The sequence below is a fragment of the Canis lupus genome, chromosome 15, assembly GCF_048164855.1.
Source record: "Canis lupus baileyi chromosome 15, mCanLup2.hap1, whole genome shotgun sequence".
NCBI lineage: Eukaryota > Metazoa > Chordata > Mammalia > Carnivora > Canidae > Canis > Canis lupus.
Window position 1 is genome coordinate 55369103 of NC_132852.1, and position 10041 is coordinate 55379143.

Genomic DNA, 10041 nt, shown 5'->3' on the forward strand with positions numbered 1-10041 from the left:
GTCTTTTTGGTCTGGCATCAGCTGGAGCCAGCCATACTCTTGAACATAGGCTTGGCTGACAGACGAGGGAGTTGGTCTGATCCAAGCCAAGGGTTTTTTTTTTTAATGTGCTGAGATTTTAATTCTGTGATATTATACATTCTCAGCATGTCCCCACAGTACTGTGCACATAAAGTCAGCCTCATAGACTTGGCAACCTGTGAACTGATACAGGGCCTCATAACTGGTTTGATGCTCTACTTTGTCTTGAAATTCTTCTTAATTTCAATTAGGAGGCCCTGCATTTTCATTTTGCATGGGACCTCACAAATTATGTACTGTAGCTGCTCCTATAAGCACATTATACATGCTAAGTAAATGCTTATCAAATAAATGGGCCAAAGAAAAGAGCACAAGGTGAGTGAGAGAAGGGAAAAAGGCAATGTGGGTGGCAAAAGGAGGAGATCACTAAGTTCAAGGGGAGATGCAGGAAGTCTCTAAATAGAAAAGCTGAATGGGGACTGGAGGAAAGGATACCGCTGGGGAGGTGTACAAAGAAAGCAGGAATCCAGCTGTAAGATGAACTTAGGGCCCACCATTCATCGTTCTCCTCAGAGGAATTATAGTCCTTCATCTGACTATGATTCCCGGGTATAAGCAAAAGTAAAAGCAGGAAGAAGTAGCTGCTTGGACGCCAGGGAAAGGGTATTGGCGGCTGGGTGACCAACTAGACCATTGTTCCTCACTCATCCCATGGCCTTAATCCCAGAGAGTACCTTCAATGTCTCCACAGGGGACCAGGGAAAACTGAAACCCTTGGCTTGGATCAGACCAACTCCCTCGTCTGTCAGCCAAGCCTAAGTTCAAGAGTATGGCTGGCTCCAGCTGATGCCAGACCAAAAAGACTGGGAAAGGTGGAGAGGTAATTGAGGGAGGATCAAGGGATCAGAAGATCATGAATCATTACATCAGCAAATATTCACTAATTACCAATCAATGATATAAGTATTATCTACTCCATGCATAATGAGTAGATGTAAAAGGAGTATAAACAAACCCCATCCTTATCCATGATGCACTCTGATCCCCACCCCTTGGAGCACCACGTCTCTCCTGGGAATCCCAGCAGCACTTTGTTCCTTGTCACTTTGTACCCTGTCTTACAATTAATTATGTACACGCCTTTCCTCTTATAAACAGTAAACTCTCTGAGGGTAAAATTCCTTTCAGATCTACCGAATATACCTTGGAGTGTCCTGTGTAGCAAGTGAACAGTAACAATTTATCAAATCCAAGTTTGATAACTCACTGTTGATCAGGGTGTGGACAGATATTCTTGCAATGTGAGCATTAGAGTGAATTTTTATAACTCCTTTTGAGAGCAAATGGCAATATCTATCAAAACCTTCACTTTCAGGAATTTTTCTAATTTATACATATGAGCAAAAACATGCACAGAGATGTAAGAATTGTAGGGTGCCTGGGTGACTCAGTCTGTTAAGTGTCTGCCTTTGGCACAGGTTGTGATCCCGAGACCCTGGGATGGAGTCCCGCATTGGGCTCCCTGCTCAGTGGGGAGGTGGTTTCTCCCTCTCCTTCTACCTGCTACTCCCGCTGTCTGTGCATGTGCGCTCTGTCAAATAAATAAACAAAATCCTTTTAAAAAAATGTAGGAATTGCAAAATCCTGGAAACTAAATGGTTATCAGTTGGATAACTAAATGGTTACTGATTGTTATCATTAAATAAATTAATCGTTGTTCCAGAAAATAGAAACCATTTTCAAGAGTATAAAAGATGGAAAGAAACCAAAACAATTGTTGCCTATTTGGGTTGACAGGGAGAGGGCATGAGGGAACTTTCTGGATGATAGTAATGCTTTGTATTTTGATTAGACTTTGAGTTACACAAGTGCAAGTCTTCATGAAACTTATGGAACGGTCTATTGAAAATCTCTGCACTTCACTGTAGACAAATTTTATTTCAAAAGAGAAAAAGTTAACTGATATTTAATTCTAGTTACTTTCACGCATGCAGAAAGGTGAAATAGCTCACAGCAGGTCACACAGTAAGTGGTAGGAATGAGATTTAAAAACTGGTCTGTACACCTCTAAAAATATGTGCTTAATCACAACCCAAGTGCCACTCTGTCTTCTTTTATTTAGGGACACTCATGTGGGACTCCTTTGCCGCTATAAGTAGACAGCTCATAAACACAATGCTTTTTTTGTCCCTGGGCAACAACCACACTCAATTCTCATATATGAGCATCGCTTTTTGTAGCTTAGTGCTGAATAGCTGAGCTGGAGGGACAGCCTGAACCTCATATTCACTTGGTTCATTCCCAGTGAGCTTGGTGCAGTATTACAACTAGTTGATGAGAGTGAAAATGTGCATTTATTCTTACATACTTGAGAATTCATCATTTATTGGAAGCATTTCCATCCCAGAAATATCAATGATATTTCTGATGTACTTCATGTTATTAAATCATTTATCTACCTTCCATACATGCTTGAAAGAGTTTGTGGGTAAGGCAACAAACCCAAAGAGAAACACTCTCAACTGAGTTAAAAGGGCAAGATTCTGAGTTTGACTCTAATGAAACAAATCATGTACTTTCTGAGCTGGTTTCTTCTGTAACATGAAAAATGATAACCAGGGGCACGTGGGTGGCTCAGTGGTTGAGGGTCTGCCTTCGACTCAGGTCATGATCCCAGGGTCCTGGTATCGAGTCCTGCATGAGCCTGCTTCTCTCTCTGCCTGTGTCTCTGCCTCTCTCTGTGTATCTCTCATGAATAAATAAATAAAATCTTTTTAAAAAATGCACAGGAGCCAACTTGAAGTGACTCCCACTGTTCACATCTGGGACAATAAAGAATGATAGCAACAGATTATAAACCATTGAATAAAATAAGAATTTAAAAAAAAAAAAGAAAAATGATAACCAGACTTATCCCACATGATTGTTATTAAGGATTAAATCAGATACGGCCAAATCATTTCTACACACACAAACACACATGTGTATTCCCTTCACCTACACCCCTTTTTTTTTAACAAGTCACCAGCACATTGGGCTTCTGGAGCTATTCAAGTAAAAGTCTCACATTTGTAATCAGTCTCAATTAGCTCATAAAAGATAAATATCCTGATACAGAGCCTACAATTCTAATTTCTCTTTCTTGCCTTATATATTGATAAACTTATTTAATCTGAAAATCTCTTTAGCTGCCTTTGCTGTCTGAAAGCTAGCCTCATTCTTAAGATGCCAAATAATGGAGAAAATAGCACCTAACCACTCTTCCAGGGAAGACCCCAGAGTAATGATCTGAGAATGTCATAGGTGTTTTGTTAAATTATCATTATGAAAGCAGCCAAAAAAGAGTGCTTAGAGTTGGATGGCATAGTGTTTAAGAGCCAGGTTTCTGAACTGGAACTACAGGTTCAAATCTTGGTCCCACCTTTGACTACATTTTCCTCAAGTTTTTCACCTTACCTAGGAAATATAATAATAGCAATTACTTATTACATTTTTTAAAAGATTTTATTTATTTATTCATGAGAGACTCAAAGAGAGAGAGAGAGAGAGAGAGGCAGAGACACAGGCAGAGGGAGAAGCAGGCTCCATGCAGGGAGCCCGACATGGGACTGGATCCCGGGTCTCCAGGATCACGCCCTGGGCTGAAGGCGGCGCTAAACTGCTGAGCCACCCGGGCTGCCCTCTTACGACATTTTAAATTACTGTTTGTGTAAAGCATTTAGCATAGTGAGCAGTACAAATCACTCCACACATGCTGGCTACAGACTCAGATTCAGAAACACAAAATCACAAGAATATGGAGAAACAGAGAAGTGTGCGTTAGTTGAGCTACCCTTCACAGGAAGTCTGTCAAAGATCTCTACTTCTCCCTCCCACCCTGCCCCCCACCTTCCACTTCCCTTCACTGTCACTTCCCAAAATGAGATGGGCATAGTGGGCTGGCCTAGGGCACTAATCTCACCTCTAACGGAGTGGTTTGTAGAGGCAGGCAAGGAGAAAGCAGAATGACAAATAGTATCTTTAGCATTCATATATTGCTAAGGATACTAAGTTGATGAAAAAAAGGAAAGCAAAACCTTTGGGAAGTGTGGCCACAAGTATTCAGAGAAATAGGAGCTTTCTTCACATTTCTTGTCTCAATGATGACATTTCTTAGAAGTCAACTGGAGGAAATAATCCAAATAGAAGGAAAAACTACACATAAGAAGAGGTTCATTGTAGCATCATTTTTTAAACAGTGTTATGGAGGCATAAATTCGCCCTTTTAAAGTGAAAAATTCGGTGGGTCCTTTTTAGCATACTCACAGAGTTGTGCAAGCATCACTACTAATTTGTTGTAAAGACTGACTGATTTGGGGGGGAGGGGGGAGAGGCAGAGAGAGGGAGAAAGAGAATCCCAAGCAGACTACATATGGAGCCTGATGCAGGGCTCTATCCCACGACTCCGAGATCATGACCTGAGCTGCAATCAAGAGGCCAACACTTAACTGATTGAACTATCCAGCCACCCCCTACTGATTTTTAAACATCTTCATTACCCCCTCAAAAAATCCATTAACAGTTACTCCCTGTGCCTCCCTCTCTCCAGCCCCTGGCAACCATTAATCTACTTTCTGTCTCTTGAAACATTTGATGACCAAAAAAAAAAGAAAGAAAAAATAAATTCAATGCTACCAAGTAACATAGCAGTATGTTAAACTATGATACATCCATTCAAAAAAGTATTTCTGTGGCTGTTAAAAATTACCACAACAGAGACCGTATCAAAATGTGTATTATATGTGATACAATGTTTAAAATCTTTTAAAAATACAAAATGGCATATATACTCTGATTTCAACCAGAGAGCACTTCCATCAGTGGGGGGGACAGATTACAAGAAATGTGCAGAAATTTTAAGTGGCCATGTTAAGATAATAAGATTGTGGATGATTTTTTTTCTTTATAATCTTTAAATACTTTGCAAGATTTTATATTTAACAAATAGAATTTCTTAGGGATGCCTGGGTGGCTCAGTGGGTTTAGTAGCCAACTCTTGATTTCAGCTTAGGTCCTGATCTCAGGGTCTAGGATCAAGCCTCTGCATTAGGCTCCAAGCTCAGCAGGGAGTCTGCTTGAGGATTCTCTCTCCCCCTCCCTCTGCCCCTTCCCACAGTCACTCACTCAATCCTTCTCAAATAGTAACAGTTTTTTAAAAAATGGAATTTTTAGAAAATCCATTTAAAATTATTGTTGATAGAGAATATATTGACGGCACAGCCAGCCAGCAGTCCAGCCTTCCTGACTTGGAACGGATTCTTAACTAGCAAGTCTCTCTAGTGTAGGTTCCTTCTGGCAACCAAGAGTCTTATGCTACAAAGATCTCATTCTCCCAACTGCAGTGTCTTTCACACAATAGACATTCAGCCCCCTTCTTTGACTCCCTTGCCTCTCAGCCTACAGCCCCTGCCCCATCTCCCTATCCAGAACTCACTCGCAATTTCCTTCTATTAATATATTAACTGTAGATGCAAATCCTTCTTTTTAAAAAGATTTTAAGTAATCTCTACACCAAACAAGGGGCCCAAACTTGTGACCCCCGAGATCAAGTGTCATACACTCTACCAACTAAACCAACCAGGCACCCCAGATGCAAATCCTTCTGATCCAAGTCATACTTTCCTTTTATGAGATGAACAGTATGGAAATTGGTGTAAACAAATCAACAACCAGCTTTCCCCCCACTCTCCATTCCCACTTCCTATAGAGACACAGCTCATTTGGACTAGCACAGTCTTCCTGTTACATCTCCTCCATCTGGTCTGAGAATCATCATAGACATCCCACTGTATACACACCTGCATTCCACTCCAGGCACCCTCATCCTCATCCTCATCCTTCTTTCCCTCCCTCCTTCCTCTCTCCTCTCTCTCCCACTCTGTCTCTCTCTCACACACACACTCACACACTACACACATCCTCTGATCCTGCAGCTCTGGCTGTGCCCCATGACTGACCTTGGAATTAGATTTGTGCCCCATCATCTCCTACTCCCCTTGGTGTAGCTAATGGTAACACTCTGAAGGCTTGGAACCCGGCCTTGTGTCCTGTGTCTCAAGAGTAAAGTATGCTTCCATCCTCTCTAAACCTCCCAGCACCTGCCTCACCTAGACTTATTACCAAGATTCCCCTTAAAACAGTGGATCCTGGGTCTCCAGTGTGTGGTGAAACCAGGTAGAATGATAGCCTTCTGATGCGTTGAGTGAGCACGTACTTTGTGTCAGGAACCATGTCAGCTGCAGGAATTCAGAAATTATTGCAACTGATCACTCACTTTGAATAGCTCACAGTGGAGGAAAGGAATGTAAACAGAAAATTACTATATAAGCAGCTAACGGCTTGAACAGAGGTAGCAATGAATGCCGTGGCTACACTGGGCAGACAGCCTCCACAGTAGGCATCACGTCCATCATTGGACATGGCTTTTGAAGACCAAGAGTTAACTGGGCCAAGAAGCATACACAAAAATGACTTAAGCCCCTGCAGAAAATAAGTTCAAAGAAATGGTCCTTTGGCAGCTGAAGCAAGACACTCCATTCCATGCCCACAGCAAACCACGCAAAGCACTATGTGATCTAGAGATTAAATAAGCCATGGCCTCTGCTCCAGGCCTAAAATATATAACCTAAATAGAAGACAAACTACTCGGAATACAGTGCACATTGAGAAGAGATGAAGAAACTGAATATAACTCTGATCCTAAGTACAAAGATCACTGGGGTGGGGAGGGGGGTGCAGGAGCACGCTCATTAAGGCACTGTAGGGGGTGAGTAGTGTAAAAATAAAAAAAATCAAGGTGGGGCAATAGCAGGTCGGCTGTAACCAGAAAGGGGAGGAGGAAGCCTAGGCAGGAATTGAGGGATTGGAACAGAAAAATGGGTGGAGCCCAGTGGCTCCACCCCCTCTTCCTCCGGCTCCCCTAGGCTCCCGTACAACCTACTTTCTGTGGAGTCGGTCCAGACAGGTGAGGGAGGAATTCCTAACGCTGGTGAGAACAGTGGGAGGGCCATGGGATTGGGGTTAAAGTTCAAGCAGGGGGGAGTCTGGCCCCTATCTAGAGTCTGTGCTTTCTTGCTATGCAGAGTTCAGGAAATTCCTGATAGGTTGTTTTGGGGGCACTGCTGCCTAGATGTTGCTGCTGTGTTCCGGAGGGAAAAGAAGGCTTCTCCCCAGGAGCCTCCCAGCCTTTGCAGTAACTACAGACAGGAAACTTAAAATCTGAGCTTACTGAGTTAAGGCCGGTAGAAGATGGGATACCTTGGCAGATATGGAGGGATCAGGAGTTATCTAGGCCTCTGCCCATTGCCCTAGGCCTTTGTAAGATTCTCTCACATAGTTGTGTCCCTGTGGCTTTGCTGCATCCCTGTGTACTTTGTCCCGCAACCAGAGCATGGGCTGAGTAGAGGAAACGGGAAGATGGGGTTGGACCAGGGTAAGTGGTGCTCCTCCCCAACCTCCCTCCCCAGTGGGGTCTGACTGGGGAGATGGGGGTGGGGTTAGGGTGGAGATCCAGTACTGAGCAATTACAGAGAAAAGGTAGGGCCTGCCTCATCACCTGGATTCCACAGATGCTGCTGAGCACTCAGGCTCCAGGCAGGGCCAGCCGGGACTGGGTCTTGGATGGTGTAGAAAGATAGAGCTGGAAGGGAGATTGCAGAGAAGAAGGAAGAAGGAAGGAAAGCAGGGCCACGACACAGTAAGTCACATGAAGGCACCTGGGCTTATTTCCTGGCTACCCCACACATACTGATATCCTGGGACAACGGTGTGATCCTAGAGAGAATCACAAAACTGAAGGGAACCCTGAAGATCATGTATTTGAGCTATTTACTTGATTTGAGATTGAAGAACCTAAAACCCTAAGGTGTCTAAGATGGTTACTTTGGAATCTGACCCCACTGGGATGCCAACTGCGGGTTGAGACACATCTGTCTTTTTGCAGGAGCCTGGGGAGGGGCCATGGTGCCAAGCCAGTTGTGGGGGAGACTGGAGAAGCCGCTTCTCTTCCTGTGCTGTGCCTCCTTCCTCCTGGGGCTGGCTTTACTGGGCATAAAGCCAGACATCGCCCCTGTTGCTTATTTCTTTCTCACCTTGGGTGGTGTCTTCTTCCTTGTCTGCCTCCTGGCCTGTTCTCTGGAATGGGGGTACCGATCAAGGCAGACGGAGAGCACAGGGGCCTCAGGCAATGCACGGTGAGTTAAGGGGTGGGCTGAATCCTAGGAATGCACAATGGACCCTTATTCCCCGTGTCCGCTAGTCTCTCAGGTGTACAGCTCTGCTTTCCTGTTACTGGTATCAGTGAGGGAATGAGTGGGGTCAGGGGTTGGTGGGTCTTTTGCTACTAGAAGACAGTAAAGCGAAAACAGACTCCTTTCAGGAGGCCCCCAGTGACCTTATTTCTTCTCCCTCAGTGACAATGAAGCCTTTGAGGTGCCAACCTATGAAGAGGCTGTGGTGGAATCACAATGCCGCCCTCAGCAGTCCGATCAACCACCGCCCTACAGCAGTGTTGTCATCCCCCCAGGACTTGAGGAAGGACAGCCTAGCCACCCAGAGGGGCCCGATAGAGCCAGATTGGAAAGGCGAGTGGGCTCAGAGGGATCTATGACCCCACAAAACTCTGGAAGAGTTCCAGTCAGCCTTCGGCTTCGGGGACCCCGGGTCACGTCCACTGTCCCTGATCTGCAGAGCTTGGGGGTGCCCCCCAAATTGGAGCCCCTGACTCCTCCCCCTGCCTATGATGTCAGCTTTGGTCAACCTGATGACAATGTTTTCTTTGAAAACAACTGGACGCCCCCTTAAAAGACTTTCCTGCGATCTATCATCTCTGCACCAGACCCATTCATGAACTCGACCAGCATTTCCCAGGGCCTGCGATGTGTCAGGGACTGTGCTTCTGCTTAGGGAACTGAACGCAGAACAGAGTCGGTCTGTCGTGCACCTTTTCCAGCTGAGATGTACTCGGCACAATTTGAGTCTTAAGGTTAACACTGAGTCAGCTACCTACCCCATATCCGATATTTCCAGAGTTAGACGGCGAGAGGCTGATCCAGACAATCTGGAGAAGGAAGAAAAGAAAAACGTGAGTGACAGCTGTGTCGTTTCTGTTCTGAGTGCTTCTTTCTCCTAGCTCAATTAGGCTTCCCAGCCGCGAGGGACGTTCCTACACGTCATTTGGGAAAAAAAAAAAAAAAAAAAGAGGATTATCCCAAGGGACGGTGAAGTCTGAGCATTTGCACGGGGGCGCACTGCTAGTAAAAACAGCATAGAAACGATTTTAACTCTACTATTCCGATCCCAAATCCTGCCGTTGTTTTCAATCGCGAAGTCATCCGCAAATCCCTCAATCTCTCTCTCTCTCTCTCTCTCTCTCTCTCTCTCTCTCTCTCGGACCACCGTTCTGGACAGAGGGGAGAGGCTTCCTAGAAGGCGCCAGGGGCATAGTTGCGTCTGCAGGCAGTCCGGGCTCAGGGTGCCCGGGAGCGCCTCCTCCTGGGGAAGCACAACTGATGGAAGCTGCGAGGGCCCCTGCTCCCGGTTCCTGCCCCCGGGGGGAGGCCTGCAGCGCAGTCTCCAGCGCGGGATTCCCAGCCTAGCGGGGGAGGGGGGAGTGACGTAAGCGGCCCCAAGGGAGCGGGGCCTCCAAATTTGAGAGCCTTGAATAAAATAAAGAACAAAAGACCTGAGCTCGGCGAAGGTGACGGAGTATCTCAGGACACCGGCGCTCCGGCTGCGGGGTTTTGCCCCAGCCCCCCCCCCCCCCGCACCTTCCTCGGATCCCTAACGCCACACCACGTTTTCTGGAATGTTCTGCGGCCGTTGGCGTCGTAGGATTTGGCCGCCGGGAGCTGCCCCGCCCCCCAGGGGTGCGCTCCCCACTCGGGCATTCCTCCTCGGGGCGGTACCTAGCGCCTCGCGGGGCTCTCCATCTCCTCGGGCCCGGCCCCAACAACTCAATAAAGCGAAAAGCGCGGCCAGCCC

At 45.9% G+C, this 10041-nt stretch overlaps 1 protein-coding gene across 4 annotated transcripts; it reads left to right on the plus strand.

The window, feature by feature from the left end:
- The first annotated feature begins 6950 nt into the window (after window positions 1–6950).
- Window positions 6951–9141, plus strand: TMEM139 (transmembrane protein 139). 4 transcript variants are annotated; one of them, XM_072777538.1, is made up of 4 exons: window positions 7000–7048; window positions 7629–7756; window positions 8003–8252; window positions 8472–9141. In XM_072777538.1, exons 3-4 carry the CDS (start codon window positions 8020–8022, stop codon window positions 8860–8862), a joined length of 624 nt encoding a protein of 207 aa, XP_072633639.1. In that variant the 5' UTR covers window positions 7000–7048; window positions 7629–7756; window positions 8003–8019; the 3' UTR covers window positions 8863–9141. The 4 variants fall into 4 exon arrangements, with proteins under 4 accessions (XP_072633638.1, XP_072633640.1, XP_072633639.1 ...); XM_072777536.1 differs by lacking the exon at window positions 7000–7048 and adding an exon at window positions 7109–7492; XM_072777537.1 differs by lacking the exon at window positions 7629–7756 and having other exon boundaries at window positions 6951–7024.
- The last annotated feature ends 900 nt before the right edge of the window (window positions 9142–10041 follow it).

Excerpts from the sequence above, each read along its gene's own strand:
- TMEM139 (XM_072777537.1), top strand. The coding sequence starts at position 8,020 with ATGGTGCCAAGCCAGTTGTGGGGGAGACTGGAGAAGCCGCTTCTCTTC. Across the intron at positions 8,253-8,471 it reads GGGGCCTCAGGCAATGCACG|TGACAATGAAGCCTTTGAGG; the intron begins GTGAGTTAAGGG and ends CTTCTCCCTCAG.